The sequence below is a fragment of the Venturia canescens genome, chromosome 1 (assembly GCF_019457755.1).
Source record: "Venturia canescens isolate UGA chromosome 1, ASM1945775v1, whole genome shotgun sequence".
NCBI lineage: Eukaryota > Metazoa > Arthropoda > Insecta > Hymenoptera > Ichneumonidae > Venturia > Venturia canescens.
Window position 1 is genome coordinate 349,112 of NC_057421.1, and position 24,187 is coordinate 373,298.

The following is a 24,187-nucleotide window of genomic DNA, read 5'->3' on the forward strand; positions in this document are numbered from 1 at the left end:
CGAGTAAAAAATGTAAATTTTTTGACTTTCGAGAGATATTCCCATTCGTCAATGATGGGGTTCATTTAACAAATCTTTTGCTTATATATTTTGCGAGAGAGTGATGTGATATTAATAATATGTGAACTCCATTAAGCACGACTGTAACGAGAGTATTTAAGCTGATTTCGAGTGGACAATTTTTTGCTCCCTTAATTTGACAATTAAGCATTATTTTAAAGATATGAATGAATAACAGAGCTGTTACCCCTTGGCTCAGAGATGTACAATGATACATTCAGTAATGTTATTTGCGCTTGTAAAGCGCGTGTAAAGATGTATTTTTTTATTTTTATCACGTTCGTGACAATGTTTAGCCTAATGTTAATCGAATTGTTTTTAAAATTTTTTTTATTTTTTTTATTCGTTTAAAACGTGGTAATCCATGCAGGCCTGCAGTGCATGCCATCGCAGCGCTCGCGAGGTGTAAGTACTTTCTGATTGTTCAAAAAATATAGCTATGTTTATTCGTGCAGTAATTACTGTCTCTTTTATTAGTCCACTCGGACGCTCCGGTATCCATGTTGCAGCAGCACGTATTTAGAGCGACTCTTTCTCGTACGCACTTGTATATATGTTTTGCTCGAACGCATTTGTTTGCAATTTGTATAGTGCACTCAAGCCGCACGCGCATATTTCGTTCTCAAATAGAGAATTTTGTAGTTGAAAAATAACCGAGAGGACATTTTTTCAATTGAAAATTGTACCGATTCCCCGCATTTTCAATGTCCTCGAAATCGATACACGAAAGAAAAGATCTACGTAAGTTCTGATCGATCGTGGTGGTGACGCTTGAGCCACGAGTCTCTGGGATTAGAGTTAAAAATACGAAATGAAGAATCCTCGAGAGTTTGAACGAATATGAAACGGAAGAGGCTGAAGCACTTAATTTCTTACGGAAACAAAACACAATGCACGGCTTGCAGATTGACGGAGACGGCGAGGCTACTGAAAAACGTTAAAAGTGTTTTCACCAGAAGGTCTAACGCAGCTACGAGAGTCAATGTCGAGGTCGAGCTATCACGTAAGTTTCTTTTTGTGGGGGGAAGAACAACTATCATAACTGGAGATACGAATAACTTTTCACGTGTTGAAATAACGATACATACGCATATATCAATCCAAGATTTTATTCCACTACGAAAAAGCTATTATCGATGCTAAAAATTTTTTGTGAGTACAGGAACAACAAACGGTGGTGGTTGGGGTACGGCAAAAAATTTTTAGTAAATTGTTTCTTCTTCTTTTCGTGTGTTACATTCGTGTATGTTAAGTGTTGTACGAATTTCACTCAATATCGAAACGAGTCGACGGACTAAAGAAAAAAAATTTCAGAAGGAGGAAAGTGACCGAAAGTTTGTTGAGATTTTACCATTTTTTTTCTCTCCATTTAAAATATTGAACTTTACATCGGCAAGCACATACACGCATTGCTTTTTCGTGGCTTCACGATTCTGTAAATATGCTGATTTGCCGAGTTTATTGAAAAATAAACAAATAAATAAGTGAAAATTAGTTAATTTTTCATGGCACGCTAAAAGAGGTAACCCGGCGTTACAACGAATATCTGAATTTTTCATCTCCATGCATGTATTTTCACGTTTAAAATAGAGTAAAAATTTTCATATTGATTCAGACAATTTTTTTTCTCTTTGTAAAACACCGACAGATGGTTTCGCTTTTTCGCAAGAAGAAGGCGGCTCGGTGACCCAGACAGACGTGATACGGGCGTACGACACGAATCTTCCGAAACCAGGCGGCATGTGATCTTACAATTACTCGTAACTTTGTTTTTACGTATGAAAGAGAAAAAAATAACGAGAAATATTTCGTAAGATCGGAGAACGGTCTCCAAGTTCACCGGAACGAAGATAGTGAGTAAGAGAAATGGGCGAAAGGCAAAAGATACATTACTACGCAACGCCGTCGATTCATCATTTTCTTCTTCGCCACATTCGCGTCACACATCAAGCCTCATTACGATGTACAACGCGCTACCTCGGTTCAAGTGGTTTTTCTCATACATCGCTCATCAGGAATCTCATCCAAACCTCTCCTCAAACACAAATCAATAGACAAAGCCGATATGAAACTGATTACAAACCTGTGCAATGCACACAAATTAATTCTCTTATCTCGATTATATCTATTTCAATCTTTTCATCGTTAACCCAAAGAAAAGTAGTGGTTATTCAAAGTGGTCGACGGCCGATGAAACGTATTTCATCGTTTGCCGTTGTTTTTATCCGGTACAACCAATTTTTCACCTATTTCTATTTATAACTCAATTATATTTCGCGCTATAAAGCATTTTCATCTGTTCTCACATCAAAACTTTTCTGATAGGGAGTTCTTTTCCTGAACGAGAAGCAAAGGCGCATCCCGTTTTTTTTCTATTATTTATATAGGGGGGAAGCATCTGTCAAAAACTGGACTGTTCTTTTGATCCTTATCTCGGATAAAGTTTTTCCTTGACTTATAACTGCGGGATTGCGTTCATTTTCAAAACTCGTATAAATGAGGCACTTTGTTATGCACACAGGAGAACATGAAAGTTGATTCGCGAGCGTGATCGAAATTATTTTTCTAGTCTTTTAAATATTATTGTAGAGGATGCTGGCCGAATTCCTGTATAAATTTATGTCAGCAAATGAGAACGTATACACAATTGTCAAATACTCGTTGCGTTATGGGAAAACACAGAGAGAGAGAGAGAGAGAGTTTAAAATGAGCATTTTTTGAAATTATATTAACCAAGAAAAATTATATGTGCGTGCATTAGGTGTATTCAAACGAATAGTTTTTTGTGTTTTGAAAACGCAGGATCGTTATTATTTTGAGACATTGAGTTTATCGCCGAGTGGTCGTTAATATAGATTTACTACGACAAGAGCATTCTCTGAGAGCTCTTTACGTAAAGAGCTGAGCAACTAGTTCTCAAAAAAAAACTATATTTTACATAATACAAAAAAAATGATAAAGAATTATAGGACTATTGAATTTTCGACCTCTTACGCTATAAGCGAGTGGCGAATTTATTCGGTCAAATGAACATTCAATTTATTGGAAAACAAGAGACTGTTTCATCCAAAAATCTTGTCGTTATCATTTTCATCACTATTTTTTTATTCCAAGTCATTCTATACCGTACAATACTCCATTTATATATACCCATAGAAAAAAAAACTTTGCCAATTCGCATTGATGATTCAATAGCTGTCTGCATTTCTGTATCTCGTCAGTTAGGTTCAAACATTTGTTTTTTGTTTGTTCGTTTTTTCGACTAGTTTGACCGAAATAATTTACGATGAGGATGATCGACGAATGTTGTATACACATTGTTCAAAATAAAATGATACTAAATGAATTTTCGTTTTGTATATTATTTGTCAACCCGCATATACCCATAGGTGTAAGTCATATTTTTATTACCGCTCGATAAGGTTTAAAGAAAACGAGTTTTGAAACGAGTTGCCGTCGTTCGACATTTTCTTATACTAATCCGTTATACGCGAATGAGTATCGTTAATTGGTTGTCATCTACGAGACGAAAAAAAAAAAAAACGTATAAAGACCCGTGGGAAAAGCCCGAAAAGTAAAATAATTGAGGAATGTAAAGTGTATTATTAAAAAGTGCGTATAAGGAGAAGAAAGTATAAAAAGTACGTGTACACGCACACCTCGAGGTGTTTTCTATATAAAACAGATGGTGCGATGGTGCGAATAAATCGCAATGCTTAAAGATCCTTTTAACGAGATGACCGGATGAATTCGAGCGATATTAATATTCCGTATGACTTGACACCGCGCATACTTCTGTCATCCATAGGGAGGTTCGAGTTTCAAGCTAATAAAAAAGTTGTCTCTGTCCTCGCGATATCGGGCTTTGAGTAAAAATTCCGACGCGAGCGGATGTCCAGGAAAATGATATTTTTGGCAGTGTTTTTGACATTCGCACAACCAATAACCGATCGTAATAACGCGAAGCTTCTTTGGATCCATCGCTCTAATTTTTGCTTCTTTCTCAGCCAAAATTTTAGCGGTGAGAATCGATCGTCGCCAATTGGTATAAAATTTCTTTGCCAGTTCTCTCTCCTTCGTGGTCCATGGTGGTTCGTCACCATTCTTGTTTAGTTTAATATACGGTCGCCGAGCGAGTAGTATCGGGTATCGAAGTTGCGAGATTGCCTTTGAAACGATTCTTTCGCTCAGGCTTTTTCTACGTTCGACCAAAAGTGGCTTCTTCGTCTCGTCGAGATTTCCAATAACGCCAATTTTGCTTTTCATTTCGCTCTTTCTCTCCGGGGAATTTCCAGCGGATCCTTTATAATCATCTTGATAAATAATCCTATCGAGAAGATGACCGACGTACGGCAAAAAAGGAGGGTGTCTTTCACACTTTTGCCAAGCCCTCCGATAACTCTTTGATCTCGTGTTACGATAAATTAGGCAAAGCCGTTGCATCGCTTCGTATCTCGTTGAATGATGGCTCCTTAAACGCGACCACGTGGCGTTCAGCCTGTAAATCGGTGGAGATTCGAGTCCGGCGAGGATCGATCTGCAAGAATGAAAATTTCCAAGAGCGTAACACTTGTCAGCGGCGTTGATGAACCTCGAGAGAATCCTCGTTCTCATATCGAGTTTTTTCGTGGCTAATACTTCGCTCGCTGTTAAACAAGAAATTCTATGACCAAAGGCGATCCAAGCCCCGAGATTCGGTGCATTTCTCGATGATTTTTCATTCAATAAAACGTCTATCTCCGCACAGGGAATTCTTAAAAATAATTCACAATCAATGAGAGTCAATTGACGGGCGATCGTCCAACTATCAAAATCCCAAGCTGTTATTCTTAGATCCATTCTTAGCAAACGTCTCAGTTGACTCGCCCCCCCGGCGGTTTTTACACTCGTACGATCCGCCGCTTTTCTCTTGTCTCTCTTTCTCGTTTCTCCGGACGAAAATATTCTTCTCAAAAGATGACCGGACGACGGTTCTCCGAGAGTCCGGTGGCCGTCGTTCTGGCAATTGTTTCTTCCTATTCCGCACAAATAACCCGCTCGTATTTTTCCATCATCCTCTTTTCTCGTTCGAAACTCTCTGATGAGAGCAAGATGGTTTCTCAACTGTTTGTAAGCGACGGCGGCAGCCCGAGGCCGATACCAGTACTCGGGGGTCCAAAAGAGGATAACCCGAGCCTTATTGCTCGACGAGGAGAAGACGCTTCCGGTCTTGGCTCGATCGAGGCCCGTCATCGAGACACTCGCGGCGAGCTGTCTCTTGGAAACGGGCAGTCTCAATTCCGATTCCACGGGTTGTCGACGAATTGAAACGGTGCTACAGGCTCTTTGCCTCTGAACGGATTCTCTTTCGCCCGGTTGCACCGACCATGGCCCGAGAGCGTGAAAAAAGTGTGCCGCTGTCGCTAGAGCGTAACGACGGGGATGCCGAGCTCTTTTCTTTTGACGAAATTTTTCCTCCCCCGGATTCTCCCAAACGCAAATACTACTCTCGATAAGAGTGCGCGGTGACGGCGGTGACGGCGGTGACGGCGGTGACGACGACAGGTTCATTCGAGCCTCGCTACGTAATCTAAATACTTGTTTATCCCCTTGCCAGGGCTCGAGATACAAACCCGAGAGACAATTCTCACCGACTCCAAATCCAAAACGTGACAATTTCGGTGCTACGGTGTTCGCGTGTCTTCTGGGTGATCCCGATTTGTGTTTCTGACGAATTCCACCGTTTACTTTCGCGAATAAAGCCCCCGGAATAATTCGACGCCGTTCCGCCTTCGAGAAAGTTCCGCGAGCTTCGTTATTACTCTCCCATTCCGGTATCGTCCGATTGAGCATACCGGAACCTTCGGCATCAATCGTCTGACGCGATCGTCGAGCTTTTTTTATTATCTCGCGAGTACCGCCGGCTCGATCGAATCGTACACATTTTCTAATCGATACTCTCGTACACGGCCAACTGTTGCTGCAGCCGTTGGTGGTACAAGTTCTGTTGCCACCGAGAACGAGATTCTTGGGTGTTTCGTCCCTGAGCTCTTGGCTAATTTGCTCGAAAGTCGCCCCCGCGAATCTCACCGGTACAGGCCTATAATAATTTTGAGAAAGCTCCTCGTAGGATGGGCCGAGGTATATGTCCTTTCGCCTCCAGGAACATGCCTGACCATCGCCAGCTCCGCCGTAACGAGTCCATATACTACCACCACCTTCTTCATTATTTTTATTCTTAGCCTCAAATCCCGATGAGAATAAATAGATCGTACTCGCGCTCGACGAACTCGCCGCTGTTGTTTCCGACAGAGAGCTACCCTCTCGCTTCATTTCATTCAATTCCCGTACATTCTCCGTCCACAGTGCCCAATAGACATTTCTTCCTTCCATTCCACCGAGCTCGTAGTACTTGGCTCTACCATCGACTAATCTACGAATAATACAATTTTCATCTTCACTTTTCGTTATCAGTCTTCGCGCTTTCTGTCAATCTTTTTTCATTATTTTTTATTCCTACTCCCCGAGCATGCGAGACTCGGCACGATCGCGCCTTCGAATTCGCACTGTCAATAAAATAGTTGGACCTTCTATTTTTCGTATACGGAAACTATTATTTTCAATCATTGCGCGACAAGATAAATTATTCTCCCGCGAGTGACTTGAGAAACTGAAACAAACCACCCGCACACCATTACTACGTACTTCGATGAAAATATAATTCATTTATTTCAATAACTCGAATGACTCACCTTGCCTTGAGGGTTTTCCGTTTTCTTCGACAAAAAACGCTGAGAGCGATAAATTCAAGAGGATAAATCGAGACCAGTTCCAAGCTCTCGATGCTCGGATCCAAATCGGTTGGGCAAGTAAATTCGGAATTATTTTTCAAGATATCAGCCGCGATAACGAGCTTGGAGGGTGTGAGCCCTGGGAGTGCGATTGGAGCGCGCGTTATATAATTGCGATACCGCCGGAAAAATCGCAGAACGACCAGGGTTCAAAATGTAAAATTGTTTGAGAATTTTTTTTTTTTTTTTTTTTTTTTTTTTCATACATATTGGCAAAACAATTAAGACTCATCGAAATATCAAAGTAGCGAACGGAAATCGTTGCATTTCGAAACTATACCTAAAGCAACTTGACACAATCCAAGACCGTCCCTGGTGGTTTCCGCGAACGGTGATTCGATCAAAATCTTGTCCGAAAAATCACAATACTCCGACAATAAAAGTTTCTGAATTCGCTTGTGCTGCATGTCGGGCAGGATTTGCTGTTGTATATTCGTTGCTGCTCAGTAACGAGGCATATTCTTCCTTCGATCATAAAAACGACGCCATTGCACGACAAATTTTTGTCCTGTAGCAATTCTATTATTCCTAATACAATCAATTTTATTTCATTTTGTTATTTATTCGACGGTATTCGGACGAGTATAAAATGAGGTCGGCTAGTACGATTCGCGCGTCGTACAAGTCACTTTTCGGTTAATAAATGTCGGAGCTTGTTTTCTTCTTGTGTTGACCCCGCGTCATCGTGGAAAATTGAAAGAAAAAGAAAAAAAAGACGACAAAAAGTTGCCAACTTCGTGCGGGAAAGACCTCTTTTCGAGAGTTGCTTGTTGTTGTTGTTGTTGTTGTTGTTGTTGTTGTTGCCTCAAAGTTTGTGCAAAAATCAGAAAGACAATTTTCTTTTTTTTTTTTTATTTCGAAATTACACTATGGAGTTGCGAGGCATGTGATAAAAACTGCATATATATTATCATCGTAAAAGAAAAACGAATATATTTCTTTTTTGTTATTTTCTTTCAAAGAAATTTTTGTATGGTTGAAAGAAAAAAAAACATGAACACTCGCAAACGGTATATTGAACGAGAAGAAAAAAAGATGTTTGATTTTTGCAAAAATTTCTCATCGCTGTGGAATAAAAATAAGAAATCTTGGCATTCCCGTATAGGAGATATCCGCAATATTCAATTATTTTAGTGGATCCCTATTCTCTATAAGATTTTATTATACATGAGCATTCTCTTGAGTTCTATTATGATTTATTCAAATACATCGCAGATTTTGCGATGGAAACTTATTTTGAACTGAAACAAATTATTTTCTCCTGGATCCCGGCCCCTCCCAACCCTCGGTGTACGGACTTGTACTCGGAGAACACTTGCATCGAACGTTACGGATAAATTTGGAAAAGTTTCTAATCCATGATGGCTCACATCCGGTTCGAACATTATATTCGAACAGTGATTCTCTTACCTTAAAATTTGATTGTCTCGGTCGATAAAAATGACCCCTTTTTGGAATAAGAGATTACGCCAAGTTCGATCGATGGGGGGAACTGACGCCGAGCTACGTATATATACGAAAAGTTATGATACGTAAAATATTCTAGGGTTTATTCTATATTTATTATGCGGGTATATCTATGTGACTAATGATTTTAAGGTACCCGATGGTATCGTTGGTAAATGTATAAAATTCACGCGTACCTATGATATCGTACGCGTTATGTATTTATATATAATTTATATATATAAAAGGTATTAAATTCATATATAAAAATCAATTAATACATAATAGATGAGGCATAAAAAAAGAATCAAAGAGTATCGAGTATGTTTTTTCTCTCACAACTGACCGCAGTATGATTTTTTTACCTACCAATAGGCTCTCGGTGGTTTGCTTGGAGGAAATTTTTTTTCTTTTTTCTCTCGGTAAATTAAATACATACAAAAGTATCGAAATTATCGATTCTTCGATTTTTCGTTCGAAAAAAAAGCTCAACGACGTTGTCCAAACTCCGTGTGTGGAATTCAACCTTGGCCCTTCCGTTTTCTTTTCTCTCTTTCTTTCTCAAAAATCGCTCGAGGTTTGCCCGTCGTGCAATAATAAAATGTTCAATCTTATCGCGAACCATTTTCAGGACTGACTTTTATCGTCACTCTGTTGGACAAAGCTGCTGCAAGCTTTTCAACGTTGCTCTGTAGAAGGGAAACTCCGTTCTCGAGGTCTGGACTCGAATTTTGAATCGGATCCACCGGAGTCACGGAACAATCGGGAATTGATTTAGCGACGGTGTTCTCTTCCTGCAAAAAAATACCAAGAAGAACTGATATATTTTATCCGCATTTCCAGAAATATCCATACAATATTTTTGACACAATGGAAATAGTAATTTCGTCGTGTCTTCCAACTGAAAAGTAAATTTCGGAAACGTTAAGAGACGGGGAGCGAGAAGGTCGATAGAAACACTCAGATAACCGTTAAAGTCCGATCAACGACTACATGAACATAAAATTTCTCAAGGAATTTCAGATAACGCCATGTTCGAGCCATCATCCGGCAAGTCGTCATTTATATGGCAATTGGTTCCGCTATCTTAATCACAATAACGTTAACCGCATTGACGAATTACTGGGAATTTTTAATAATTTAATTGAGACATAGATACGAGACGGGTCGAGACGAACTAATAAATGTTTTTAACGTCTACAAGCTCTTTTCCATAAACGCTAATTTATTTCATGTTCATGCATGCACGGAACAAATGGTCTATGAGCAACGGACGAAAAAGGAATCTCACCGCTTCAGTTTTTTTGCGAAGATTCGAGCGTTGTAGAGTAGCAGCCAATTCATTTTGAAGTCTAGAGACAACGGGACCGTCAACGACTTCTTCGGGTATAATTTTGGTCGATGGTAATTCGGGAGCTCGGGGCGGTGTTTGCGGCAAAAAATCCAATCTCGAAGGCTGTTTCGTTTCGCCCTCGTAAGCGCCGATCCTAACGGCGACTTTTCCCGGTCCGAAGCTCGACACTGGCATCGCCGCCGATGCAACTTTTTCACCCGATGAACTTTTGGTCTTTTGGTCGAACGTCGTCCGATTTAGGTTATTGCTATTTACAGATTGATTCGATGCATAGCCATTGGAATGCAACGCACTTTTGGCCGGTGAAGTTGCGTGCCTGGGACTTCCGGCCGATGAGGTTGGCGAATTTGCGCCTGAATTTGACAGCGAAAAATAAGTCGACGGAGGTTTAGGTATCAACGGACTTGGGCTTTCTTTCAACTTGAAAGACTCGATACTTTGCATCTCGACCGCATCTTCTTCGGGGCTCTTCGCGGTTGACGATTGAACCGAGGCCGGAAGTGGCGGAGGAGGTGGACCGCCAGATGTTCCATTCGTTATTCGTTTCTCCTGTTCCTGTAACAAATAACCGTCGCGCGATTCGGTTGAATATTTCATCGGTATTCCCAGCAGCAACGAGCGCTGCTGCCCCTTCATTTTTTCTTAACCATAGGATTTTATCATAATTCACGAAAATTCGAAAAAAAAGAAAATCAAAAAAGTTCACTTTTTTTACGAATTTGGACTAACTTGGAAAGCTCTCACCACAGTCGAGTTCCAAAGATAATAGAAAGAACCATTCGACTAAACATTTTTTTTCATATAAGGTTTATCCACAAGCAGTATGCACAAGTGCAACGTTGAGAAGAAAAACCCTTTGAGATTGGCTCTATTTACCATCGCCGCCTGCCATACGTATCATACATAGAGGAAGAAATTGAATATTTCAGCGATATACTAACTGTATACGGTGTAATAGTGACCAACACGTGTTTTCGCGGGGAGGCTGCAGCGATGCGATTTATCATACTTTTTCCCCGATCCATATTGCGCCTTATCGTTTTTTTTTATTTTCTTGAAAATTGACACGGTCACTCGCTCGTATATGACTACTCACTCCGTACGAATGAATATTTGTGTACACTATTTTGTGTTCCCTTTCCACCACATTCGATGATAACGCACATCCTTTTATCGAAAAAAGCATGCAGCACCACCTTCGTGTTTGTTCAACGATTTCGATTTTATTGACAATTTTATTTCTTCTTTTCTTGTTTTTTTTTTTTTAAATGCACCCATCAGTCGCGGTTTAATGATATCCAAAAGCACGCGAAGATTGGCCTTGATCCTCGATTTAACTTTGGCTTACTTCAACGTATAATTCTCAAGTGATATTGAAGATGAAGAAAGAATTTTGATAAAATTGAGGATCGCGGAATGGAGTTTTAGCAATAGACCGGTTGTTCTGTTTGATGCACCTGTGAGAGAGTCAAAAGCGCAACGCTCGTACGCGACCACGGGATTACGTAACGCCTATTATTTTCCGCTGTCACCGGTCCGGCAAAGTCCGTCGGAGCGAGGCGAAGGAGAGTGTAAAAAAAGAAAAAAGAAAAAAGAAACCAGAACGGAGTAACGAAAGAAAAATGTTCGCGTACGAAGCCACGAACCGAGAAGGAAACCCCATGCGTGTGGCTTCAGCGCTCATCTATCGATCACTAAACTCTTACGCATGGGCTACCATTTTCAACCTTAAATCGGAAGAGAAGGATAAACCAAATTTTCCGCAGAAAAATAAATAAAAAATAATCGATCGGTAAATTTCTCGAAAATTTTGATTAACGATCAACCGGCGGATTAATTATTATTTCAACTCGAGAAGTTGTACGATCCCCGCGAATTGGGTGTACCTCGTCAACGGGAGATCCGAGACTGACCGCGCAGTGCGGAGTATCGGAAAGTTTTCGATGCTGCTACTTCGTGGGGCCACCGAATCACCGAGCCACCGAGGTGCGAATTGTGCTATCTCTCGACTCGAACGTTGATCGCCAGATAGCGGGGGCATATCCTCCGCCTCGTTATTGTGTGTATTTTGTGTGTAAATTCATGCATGCGTGTGTGCCAGGTAGCGCAATAAAAATATGAGCGAATACACGCGCGCTCGCTCAAGACGTCAATTACGGTCGCGATAAGCGGGTCCCGGCGCGGAGTCTTATCAGCGGCTAAACGAGTTCGGAATTCTAACATCTGTTCGTTACGAAAGGTGCGCTTCAAATATTTACGTAAATATATATCATCTTATTTAACTTAATGCTTTTCCAATGAAAATTTCAATTTCCATGAATTTTATTGCTATACCGCTTGATCAATTAAATTTGGTACTCGTATTGGTTCTTGCGACTAAAAACGTTTTGATTTTTTCATAGGAAACAACACCGCGCGAAACGAGAATAATTTCCCGTGATTTTCTGATTGCTTACGCGATTATGTTTTTCACGAATCTTTTTATCGCCAACAACTTTTTCTTCAGCTTGCTAATCAAAAGATCGATTGGCAAAGATACATTCGTAATTCGTAATGGTAAATCAAGCTGGCAAGATCTTGAATGAAATTGCATTTAAAAAGCACTACCGTGAGGCTTATCGTGATTGTTAATGGTATATCTTGAAAAATGATATTTCAAGTATCCGATTGGAATGAAAAAGTTCGGCTACCGCCGAAGAAGATAATAAGCGGCAGAGAAAGTTTTCATTCTACGCTCGTGGTTCGCTTAATGATTATTATACAATTAAAAGAAAGAAGGAGGGGTCATCGTTCTTGTCAGCACCAAGACTGTAACGAATTCTCCAACCTCTGCTACGAGTGTTTTGCTTGTTTTGCGATTTGCGATCGGATTTCCCCTTTCCCCGTCCCGACCCCGTATCGGCGGCCTTCAATTAATCCGCATTGATTTTTTCTGTCGTTTGTCTAGCTCAATATTTCATATTCGGATTCACGTTGGTATAATAAATTCGATTTTTGTCATTACCCGATGCTCGTTGTCTATAGTGATATAAAAATATATATCCGCACTTGATGTTTTTTTACTTCTCTAGAGGGAACATTTTTCCACCGAATAAACAATAATTACCTTTTCGTCTGGCTGATCGGGAAGTTGATTTCGCTGCGGATTGCCATTGAACATTTTACGATGGGCGCGTTTGAATTCTTCCATCAACTGGAATAATAAATATTCATCGTATTTAAAGATGTATCATACCAAGACTACGGATCTCGATGACAGTTTTATCGTTTATTTGATATTTTTTCTCATCATCGCCCATATAACTTTTCAACCCTTACGCGATCTCGATCAGAGACATCGAACACGCAAAACTTTTGTATATAGTACCTCTCGCTCCCAGCTTTGTTATTCTTCGTGATAATGTTAAATGGCTTAGTTCCCAAGTAGAGGGTTTCAAACTAATCAAGATATTATACTGTAAGTTTAGGCAAATCAACGTCGATCGCTATGTTTGATCTTTTTCCAGCAGACACGCGGCACTATGCGGAAACTATTCGCTTACTTTGTCGTGCGTGACTTTATTCTCTTGTGCTCTGAGTGCTTCCGGATTGTGCGTTTTCTTCGGTTCGGACAATAATATTTCTCTCGCTGCTTCGGCCTTGGCGGCGTTCAAGAGTCTCTGGAACAAGTTTCGAAAATAAACGTTAATCATTTATTCGAATAAGAATATAAACGGTACAAAAAAAGTGGTTGCATGAATGAAAGCAAAATAATTTATTGTTTAATTGTAAGTCAAATTATTCTTCGATGAAGCAGCGGGAAGAGCGAAGAAGACAATGATATTCCAGAAGATATTTTTTGCTCTCCGATAAGAACACCCCCGGTAAGTCATTCTTATTTTTGTTTCGCTTCGATTCGGGAAATTTCAATTTTCTTGCACAGAAAAATCCTGTACAACACTCGGAGCAATTCCTCATTGTTATTCCTTCGATAATTGAGAAATTCAGGTACAAGCTGGGATATAAAGTTGAGAGGAATTCTCGAGCCCTGCAAAACGATACTCGCTAATCCGATTACTTAGCTATATATCGAGATAGCACCGACTTGAGAGAAATGCACTTTCTCAAAGAAGCGCTCCGATAAGTACAGCGGGATTTTTATTTCTTTTTAATTTTTTACTCTCATTAACTCGGATTTCTTGTACCGCGCAGGAGTGCGGTACAATGTTATGGAATGTTATGGAAAATCGGGAGAAAAAATATAATCGAGCAAATCGAAGAAAAATTCAACGAAAACCACACACACACACACACACGCACACACGCACACACGCACACACACACACACACACACTATTTTCATAAACATATTCTAAAGAATAAAAAGCGCAAAAGTGACGAATGGAGTTTCACTAATGCGAAGGGAGGATGAAAAAAAATGTCCGACAATTGGTTTAAGAGCGCTCAAATACAAAAAGTAAATATCAACTTTTCATTGTCGCGCGATTATAAATGGGAATAGAATGTTCCTGATATACAATCGATATGAAAGTGCAGCCTGCGTGGCACCGCGTACATTCACTTGCGGAAGAAAAAAAAAGCTATTTTGGTACGAAAATTTATATTGCAAGAATAACATTTTTATTTTTTTCATGGTTACTTATTCTTCGTAGCACGACGATTAGCATATAATGGAGTGGATAATCTCTGTGGTACCTGCTGTGCTCGCCTCTGTAATTCTTGAGTAATAGCAGCACCAAGATCGGTATTGGGTGAAGGTGAATTGGTCATGGTGCAAGGTCGTGGCACTCGGGGAGGTTCTGACGTTTTAATGGCACATCCGACGGAGCCCGGTGTTGTCGAAGCGAACGACCCGGTCGACGCAGGTTCGCACGATGACGTCGATACCGATGAGGATGTCGAGGCCGAATCTTTTCCACAAGACGATTCCAAACTCGATTCCGTTTCCGTTGATCCGGTACTTCCCATTGACAGTGTGCTCCCCATTTGAACACCCATCGCGATCATTTGCTTTGTTTCTGTACAACCAATGTTTGAAAAAATATTCGATTCTCTGCATGGCCCAGCATGCTTTTGTATCATATCTCATTCGATAAGCGGACAAACGAACCTGGCTGCCATTTGTGAGGCATTGGGGGTGGCATACACGGTGGGGCCGGTGGACAAGCGCTCTGATGTACTTCCACCGTCGTGACCGTCGAGCTCTTCCTTTCGTTCGACTGACCATCGCCGAGACGGTGGTTCTCCTGTTGACGTCCATTTTCCTGTAATTAATCAACATTAATTTTCCAAACTACCAATTTCTTTCAAGAATTTAGAAACGTGTGAAATAAATTAATTAATGTATCATTAGATTACTCGCTGACTCATTTCATATATGCATATATGCATTTCCATTCAAATAACACCGGTGTATGGATTAACAAAAAGTATCCCACAGTCCGATTGATTCAATGAAAATATATAAATAGCGGATTACAAAGTGAAATATGTTTCGAATTCATTTTTTTTTTTCGATTCTCAAATTTTTCGTACAAAAGTATATTGAGTATAAATAAACTACGACTGTGCAAGACGCCTAGTCGTATCAATGCTAAATCTTTAAAAAGTTTTCATAATTTGGTACAATCTACTAGTTGCGCACGAGCAAAAAAGATTTTGTATTTTAACCGCGCCTCATTAGCCGAGAAAAATACTGGTAACAATGGATTTGCCATATTATCAACAATTCATCGCCAACTTGTATCATAAATAGTCTGTTCTTCGAATTGATTTTAATGCATCACTTCTCATTTAATTCCCCGGTCGGTCACCAAAGATTCACCTCAATTGGATCCTGTGTACAAGGCTCATTGCTTTTTTTCTTCTCCACCATTTGACATATATTTATCTACATTCTTTCCAACGACTTTTAATTCGTAGTAATATGTAGTAATATTCCGTGACGAAATATACTTTTAGACGTATTTTAGATATTTGAATAAGTATAAGTAGATGCTTTTCGGAATTGACATCGGCAGCCCGTTGGTTTGAGTTTGCACAACAGTAACTTGCCTTAGGAATATTGTAAGCGTTACGCTCGTCGACAGGCGGAGAATCGTATATCGTCGAGGCATTGTCCCGAACGTAAGAAGTACGACAATTTCTGTTGTCGCGCGGATTCGCGTCGAAATCGTGAGACTCGTAATCTCGCGGAGCGACAGGATCGTACAAGGGCTCTTCGTCCTCGAGTCTCGAACCGGCGGCAGAGTGATTCTGACGATAAGCCGGATGACACAAATACCCCGGGTTCGTGTTCTGATTGACTCTTATAACCGTTGTGTTGTTTGATTTTCTCGACCATTCCGTGGGTGGCTGCAAAAATTAATTTCGATTACGGGATATCGAAAATTTTGTATTTTATCTTCTCAACAATTGGTTTTTATTTACTTGATCGCTCGAACTGCTCCAATCGGAAGATGAACAGCTGCTCGTTGACATTGACATAGGCCAACCGCCCCTGAAAGAAATGAATATTCAATAATCGCTCGGTCATTCGTCCAAATTTCTGCTAGATATATTTCAAAATGGGCGATAAATGAAAAATTCAAATAATGTACGTAATTATTAATGGAAAATGAAAATTTTCATTATGTTTATAAAGAAAATGAATGAGATTCGTAAACGAAATGATAAGTATGAAAGAATTGACGAAGCATCGAAAAGAGAGGGGCTTACTTCAAGTTTATAATGCCAGAGGGAGGATTATTGTACGGTCCAAAAGAGCGAGTCATGTCGTAACCGGGGGAAGCGCGTATTGTCGGATGATCGTAGGGTGGATGCGTAATTACCGGTCGATTGACAACGACCTCGAGAATATCGGCACCTCGCATCACCTCGATAGCTCGCTCGAATGGAATATTTGTCAGACGTTGACCGTTGCACCAGATTATTACATCACCGGCTTTGAGACCGGCGGCCCGAGCTGGTCCACCTTCGCGAGTTCCCTGAGTAGCCATTTATTATTCGATCGTTGATAAAACTATTTTTTCTTTCCGCTCAAGTATAATTATTTAATAAAAAGTTTGTTTTACCTGAACCGTGAGACCCGGGACGATTCCTCTGCAAACTCCGCAACCGAGTCGTCCCTTTTCGCCAACATGAATTCTAAGACGGACTTGGTTGTAAGACGGGGCGACGGCGGCGGTTCCCTTGTAAAGCGGATGTTGTTGCAGTTGCTGCTGGTGGTGGTGGTGGTGGTGTTGCTGTTGTTGTTGTTGTTGTTGTTGTTGTTGCTGCTGCTGCTGCTGCTGCTGTTGTTGTTGTTGTTGTTGTTGTTGTTGGTGATGTTGCTGCTGAACCATATGCCACGTTACCGGATCGTTGGGATTACTAAAGCAGATGGAATAACTGAATGTGAGAAAAATAATGTTTGGAAGCCCGCGCGTAAACGGACAGCCAGTCCGAACGACGCAATATTAAGTGATATGGATTGACACGAAAAAATCTTTGTAAACTTACTCTTTGACGGGTATCATGCCGACGCTTCGAATTTTGAGTACCAAGTCCTGTCGATGTTTCGCCAAAAGAGCGATTTCGCGATGTACGGCATCTTCAACAGGATGTCCGTTCATTCGTAAGATTTGATCTCCTACCTGTGCACGAATAAACGTCAAACTCGGTAAGAAGGTGTAAACATCGAAAATTTTTACATTCGAAAAATAATGTAACATGCTTCGATTAGAGTTGTAAAGGGAGTCTCTCGTACCCTCAAGCCCATTTTATGAGCTTCGCCTCCGGGTTCGACATCGCTGACGTAGAATCCAGCCCCGTATTCGAGGCCGCCTCTGAGTGAAAAACCAAAGCCGGGATAGCCGCGGCGCAATCGCACATTTCTGGTAACCCCTATGACGGCCATCCTACCGTCGCTGGTGCTTCCGGTTCCGGGAGCACCACCGGCCGATGAACCGGTCCCCGTGCTCGAGGCGCTCGACGATCGTCCAGACCTAAAATCAGCAATTACGAAGCAATGTTTCATATATCACGGTATACGGTTTCCGGCGCGCGATTGTTCCAACACCCGAGCGGTCATGGTTAGAAAATCTCGAGATCTCGTATATAGTTGGGTCAACAAATGGCACATCCGAGAGTTTCTTAACGACGCGTCGAACGGTCAAAAAGAAAATCATGGTTGTTTGTTCACCACAACGATATTCTCGAGTTTCACGTAAATTCCAAAGATCCTGCTCCCGTTTGCGAACCGCTGCATCCACATTTGCGAGTCGAGTTTTCTCTAGTGTAATTCGTGTCAAGGTGAGTAAACGGTCAACTCGCCGAGTCGCCTGCTGGACGGTAGCTCGGGACGCTCCTAGAGAAGAGCAATTCAGTGGACAAGACCGGCAGTAGGTCACTCGAACGTCTACTCCGGTGCATCGAGAGCTCCGATTCGAGCACGGCGAGCACCCGTCCTCCATCCTCGACCCAACACATTCGGTTTTTTTTATTTATTGTATACCTACCAGTGTGAGAAACGCGTTATCGAAAGCGACGAGCGGTACATTATGCGCGCGAATAATTCGTGTAAAATATTGCGAGGAACCGGCCGAGTATTTTTAATTTTTATCATATGAGAAATGAATAACAAATTGATCTGTTGATAATGCGTATTAATATAGAGCGTGGACCGAAGATTTTATGCCACCGCTTTCGAGTCTTTATGGATCAATGCGAGACGAACTATAATTCCAAACAAATAATTTTCAGTGGCAAGGACAAATGCGCAAAGAGCCGCTGCGGCTCTCTCATATATTCTGGGGCTATGTGGTATAAACGCGTCCGCATCATACGCGAGTCGTCGTCAAAGAATTCTTGCGTGAGAGACTCGAAACGAATCGTCGAATACTCGACGACGATCGCGGTACACGCGCATGTGTAGAATAATATAAAACGAGCAGGAAGATCCCAGCGTTGAAAGACCGTTATACCCATCGATCGTGCTGCTGTTTAACGAGCCTGTGGACACGAACGTGTTACAACGATTTTCACGGCGGGACCTGCCGCGTGCTTGGGGACGTTTAGAAACAACACTTGTCGCCGCGCGCTAATATGGACGGACAGGCTGCATTAAAAATTATATCGGTTGCTCCAGAATATTGTAGAGCAGGCATAATTTCGAGGATATATATAGTTTCGAAAGTCCATCCCCTTCAGAAACTTGGGCTGTCCGTTGAAGCTGTCATTTTAATAAGGTAAAAATTATATCAAAGGATGAGTTGCACAGTGTCTATGCTTACCAGCATAGCATTGCCAACATGTAAATTATTTTTTACGCGAATTATTCACGCACGAAACCGCGTTGATGAATTCGTGCGTCACGAACCAAATTATATACATGATGCTCGTCGAATGTTAAGATACATAAAAGTACATTGCTGCAGAATTAGCTCAAGGTTCGAAGGTATACCGTCGACGAAGGTACCGGGTGTTGGACTTTTTACATAATTTCACCGGTTTATGTATATCCATGCTCGTGCGTATATTTTACAACGGGTACGTATATACGTGAGTGGCACGGTGAAAGCCTCGTACCGCGCCTAATATTTTCAACGCGTCGCAGCCCGAGTATACCTGTACGAGTTGTTCCAACGACGAAACAACGGTATATTATTCCATGTGCTTTTTTCTATATAATATACTCTCATTGACAATTCGATATACGAAGCATATTTCTCACTTTGATCCTTTTTGATGAGCCACAAAAAAATTCATCGGAAAAACGTTCGAATTTTGCTATATCAGCCGTCACCGTCGCCGTCGCCGTCGCCGTCGCCGTCGCCGTCGCCGCCGCCGCCGCCGCCGCCGCGTACAGCATTCGAACGTGTAAAACGAGCGGAAAAATAAATAAGATTATGCGTGCGATGTTATCGACCTGCGCCCGGCGATAAGGTTGTCCAGCGACGATGAATATTACTGTACATTACGGTAACTCGAGACGTTGCGGAGATGATTTTTTCTAGGAAGCTGCGTTGCGCCGTGGTCGAATTCCGAAACGGGGAAGATCTCGGGGCATTATATCCTATCTGACTTATCGTTATTACGACGGCCTCTTAAATTGCTGTCCGCGCCGTTCTTTGGATATGCACCGCGCATTACGCGTCGTCGTACCTCGAGCAGTGCGTGTCAATAAACACTGCATCGAATAATAGTCAAAAACAAAATACAAGAAAGTGTCGTTTTAAAATTTTCGATCTACGATGACTTTTTGAGTCTCATCAATAAAACTAAAGGTAGAAGCTGATATAAAAGGACCGAGATATATGGGAATGTAGGGCAAAGTGGGAGCACACGGGGCAAAGTGGGCACTTCCAAAAGTGAAGAAAAAAATAATTTTCAACATTTTTTTTTCAACTCAGATTCTGGTTCTATAACCACTTCTACAAGTTTTTATGTGTTATTGCTCAATTAATTTGGGATAATCAACGAAAAACTTGGAAAATGTTAAATATAAAAATTGAAAATCTACTGTAACGGGACAGCCTTACCCGCTGGCACGATTTCTGGTTTGACAGAAGTCTGTCAGAGGGCTACGGACGGAGCGCTCTCGCGTCAGCGGAGCACCGCCCGTACGACAATAAGGCTCCCAACCTCCTCGTTATTCCTACCAAAATTGTACAAAAACAAAGTTATAAAGGAGCCCATCATTTCTCGATAACGAGAATATTGCTTCTCGCAGTACGCTTTAGCGAGGCTAAGCCCGATTGCGTAGCGAGAAAGCAATGTAGAGCATTAGATGCTCCTATACCGGACGAAAGTATCCGTTCTTGAAGGTCGAGTTCGAGCCAAGCTCCTCGAATTGCAAGATGGCGAAATCGGAAGGCTTTACCCGCTCTTGGTAAAAATCCGCCGGTCAGTGCACGAACCTGCACACTGACACTTCTCCTACGTGAGAGAAGAGGATCTAAAAAATCCTAATATCGAAACGTTTCATTACCTTTTTTGTAAAATTTGTAATTTTACGAAATGGTTATTTTATTTGTATTAATTACAAAAATCGCATCGGTAACTGACGTCATCATCGTCGACACCTGCGCATGACGAAAATTTAGCGGGCTTCTTCTTCGGTTTTCTCGATTTTGTTGATTTTTTTTATTTTAGTTTTCTGTGAAAGAAAGATATTTAGAGTTGAGAGCTAAGTTTCTGATGAGGGAAGGAAAATGGGTCCAATGGCAAAAAATTTGGAATTTTTCATCGAAAGTGAGATTGGATCGGGGCTGCGTTCTTCTCCTTGCAGTGTTTGGTTTCTCATTTTCTTTCAATGTTTTTCAGGTGACGCGATGCAGTGATTTCGTAACATTTTTAACAGTGCGGATGATGTTTATTCTTAAAACTAATTTTCAAATCAACTACGCACATGAAAAGGTACAATTCATATTTTGAGACGGGTGATTACTATGCGAGTTGCGTTTTGCCAAATGGAGGTAAGCGCGAACATTCACAATTTTAATAACTTCCTCTTTCCAAAATTTCATTATAAAAAAAAAAGGGGCATAAAAATTTTTCCTCGCAACAAAGTGCCCACTTTGCCCCGTTTTCATTTTTTTTTTTCAAAAATTCAAATTTCGTCCAATTTGATTGTACATATGTATGAAAATTAGTTTAAATTGTCATTTGAGCATTTTTTTTTCTCGGAGCAGGTGCCCACTTTGCCCCATAATTTTTTTTTTTTAAGGATATGGAAAATAAGCATGGGGATTGAGTTTTTGGACACAATAGTAGACGAAAGACCATATGTAAATCGATACATGTATAGCTTAATCGCTTAGGGTGCCCACTTTGCCCCATATTCCCTTACATGTTTATATACTAGTAATCCGTAGCAACATATTCTTAAATATGCATCCCGTCAACGAAAAATGTATGTAGGATAAAACTAGGACGTCCGAGAGAGGACGTCGCCATATTTATTATCTGCTTTTGTTCAATCAAGTTTTAACGAGCAAAGATAAAATTAAGCATATCTACATGAAGCAGGATCCGGTGGATCGGATAGCACGAAATAACGTCCATGGGGCACAATTTTGTAATAATCGCGGGGTAAATTCGCTTATTATTATTATTATTATTATTATTTATCGCATAACTTTCGAAACTGGTGCCGCGTGTTTTAATCTTCTCACGCGGTCGCGAACGCTCTTTATTCTCATTTATCTCTGCGAGAAAACGTATACGTGTGCCGTTATTCTTCAACTCAGGATTTAGATGTGTGCGTGTGCGTGTGTGTGTGTGTAATAATGTTATCGAATCTGTGGCGATCAATAATCGGAGAGCCGAGCCTAGTCTTTCACACGCGTATCATAGTTTCAAGAGCAATCCGATGATAACGAATGAATAACTCGCGATCTAGCTCTCTATAATATAGAGCGGTGATGAGAATAATCTTCAAATACGCGCGCGAGTCGCATGTATCAAAGCGACGCCCGATTTTGTTTGCGATAGAGTCGCGAGAAGTTTGCGGTAGATGAGAGGATACGCGCGCGATCGTCAAAACACATGATTATGAGAAGATGGCGATTGAAAATGCGGAAATAAAGAGCATCGGAACGCGTTTCGGGCGAGCGTACACCGGGATCGAATCGTTGTGTACATGCATGCGCGTTGAAGGTCGGAGAGAGCAGTCGGTGCTTCTGCGAGAGAAGAGCTAGCGGAGGTACGAAACAAGAGAAGCTAGAATCGTTATCGATGACGGAATCACACCGAGGCAGCACAGAGCTCTTAGGGCTATAATGGTGTGCGAGTAGCGGCGAGTCGATCGCTCCATTTGATAGCAAACATCGCTCGCGAGTCTTGTGCAAAAACGCCGAGATACGGGAAAAGAAAGGTGTGCCGAGTGTCTTACTCAGGCAGAGAGTGAAAAAAGGAAGCGAGAAAGGAGCGATGAAAAAAGCCTCGGGGGTAAGGAGAATCATTTCCGACAAAAGAAAAGCGGATTAATTCTGAGAAGAATCGATGTTAAAACTGTGTGTGCTCAATCAGAGGAATTCTCCGATATAAGATGATGTTTTGTAAAATCCGAAACAACGAGTCAGAGATTTGTATATATACTGCGGAAAGATTAAATTCATGTTTGGTGCCGCTGGCTGCGCGAAGACGAAAACGACGTTCGTTATTCTTCTTCCTGATGCACTTGATAAGCGACTCTTGGTACACCCCCGTATATGAAAATATTGAGCGCGTATCGGTACGGCGATTGGCTCGAGTATGAGACTGCTCGAAGCTCGGAGAGTTCGACGAGAGCACATAGCTCATCGTCGATACACGACTCTGCTTCGTTCGCTGCAGCTTATAGATCGAGCAATATTTATACGTGTACGTCGGATATTGGTCAGGCGAAACCCCGAAAGTGATAATGTCCAAAAGCCGTTGAGCCAATTGTATGATTCAATTATTCAATGTTCGCGCGCGTCTGAAGAATTCTGAAGAATTTACATTGATGTGATATATTTTCGACGTCCGAAAGTCCAGCGACGCGCGGTATAAATAATAAGTTACTGAATGATCCGAGCCAGGGAAATTATAATGAACATTGTAAGACGGTTATTTCGAAAGTCGATGATTATTTATCGACATTAGTGAAAAATGACAATAGTTTGCCGCGCGCGCCGCGCACACGCATATGGAGGAGTACCCGAAGAAATTATTCCAGTTATGCCAATATTTATATTGCGACGAGTCAGAGGTGCCCGATGCGAAATAGTATCGCACAAGAGCGCGCGCATATACCGCGCATCATCGCATGATTGTAATATACGCGATCATAAAGCAGGCGGTAATGGTCCTCTCGATGCGGGCTACGCACTATCGACAAATATGTACACCGACGGGACGGAGAAACGGAGCGAAAAATGATAACTCGCGGAAGGAGCATTCACGAGTAGCACAACGACGACGAGGTATTCAAAAATTATATAATACCGCGGCAACCCGGAATGGATTCGACCGAGGATCGAACGCATGAAACAGACACGAGCGTTTGAAACACGCGTTCGACGCGATTCGTCCTTTTTCAAGTTTGTGCGAAGCAATATCGCACTCAGCGCTAAAAGAAAAATATACTGGATAAAAGGATCAAGTGTGACGAACTGTCATCGTTATAACGCATTTGGAACGGGTTCACTTTTCTCTCCCCCTTAACCAATCTCGTTGGAATTTTTTGAGCCGCGTATGATGATGGGCTAACGAGGTATTACTTCGGGTTATCTACTTCGAGCGTCCAGCGAACCAGTTCGCGCAAGAATGTATTCGATGACTGCGCACTATAGGTGACTCGGTTGAGGAAAAAAAAATCCAGTCCGAATGGAAATCGAGCGGATATAGCGATTTTCATGCGAGACTTTCGCCACTTTTACTCAGTTGAAAAAATAGGGTCATCATTTTGAACGGGACGACGCGATTTTTCAATAATCTCGGCTCTACGATTGCGAGATTCTACGGCGAACGAGGCGTATATACTCCGCCAAGA

General features: G+C 41.4%; 3 protein-coding genes across 9 annotated transcripts in view; 1 reads left to right on the forward strand and 2 right to left on the reverse strand.

Moving 5' to 3' along the window:
• Positions 1–3,406, forward strand: part of ATP8A (ATPase phospholipid transporting 8A1) — a 29,285-nt gene extending 25,879 nt beyond the window's left edge. For 5 of the 7 annotated variants that reach the window (XM_043413206.1, XM_043413194.1, XM_043413201.1 and 2 more), the window contains exons 20-21: positions 966–1,063; positions 1,709–3,406. In XM_043413206.1, the coding sequence (XP_043269141.1) occupies positions 966–1,063; positions 1,709–1,806 (196 nt within the window). In that variant the 3' untranslated portion in view covers positions 1,807–3,406. Of the gene's footprint in view, positions 1–430; positions 466–965; positions 1,064–1,708 lie in introns of all 7 variants that reach the window. The other 2 variants (XR_006260170.1, XM_043413229.1) reach the window with 2 other exon arrangements.
• Positions 3,407–3,858: 452 nt separating this feature from the next.
• LOC122418351 (uncharacterized) lies at positions 3,859–8,269 on the reverse strand. Its single transcript, XM_043432513.1, has 3 exons — positions 7,171–8,269; positions 6,792–6,969; positions 3,859–6,472 (listed from the first exon to the last, which is right to left on the reverse strand). Exons 1-3 carry the CDS (start codon positions 7,295–7,297, stop codon positions 3,859–3,861), a joined length of 2,919 nt encoding a protein of 972 aa, XP_043288448.1. The 5' UTR covers positions 7,298–8,269.
• A 144-nt stretch (positions 8,270–8,413) lies between these two features.
• LOC122413416 (flocculation protein FLO11) overlaps positions 8,414–24,187 on the reverse strand; it is a 32,490-nt gene continuing 16,716 nt past the window's right edge. The window contains exons 2-13 of the mRNA XM_043423743.1: positions 17,438–17,675; positions 17,191–17,324; positions 16,764–17,061; positions 16,408–16,676; positions 16,120–16,189; positions 15,745–16,044; positions 14,801–14,954; positions 14,386–14,708; positions 13,233–13,349; positions 12,797–12,883; positions 9,628–10,245; positions 8,414–9,130 (exon numbers count right to left, since the gene is read on the reverse strand). Coding sequence (XP_043279678.1) covers positions 8,948–9,130; positions 9,628–10,245; positions 12,797–12,883; positions 13,233–13,349; positions 14,386–14,708; positions 14,801–14,954; positions 15,745–16,044; positions 16,120–16,189; positions 16,408–16,676; positions 16,764–17,061; positions 17,191–17,324; positions 17,438–17,675 — 2,791 coding nt within the window. The 3' untranslated portion in view covers positions 8,414–8,947. The remainder of the gene's footprint in view (positions 9,131–9,627; positions 10,246–12,796; positions 12,884–13,232; positions 13,350–14,385; positions 14,709–14,800; positions 14,955–15,744; positions 16,045–16,119; positions 16,190–16,407; positions 16,677–16,763; positions 17,062–17,190; positions 17,325–17,437; positions 17,676–24,187) is intronic.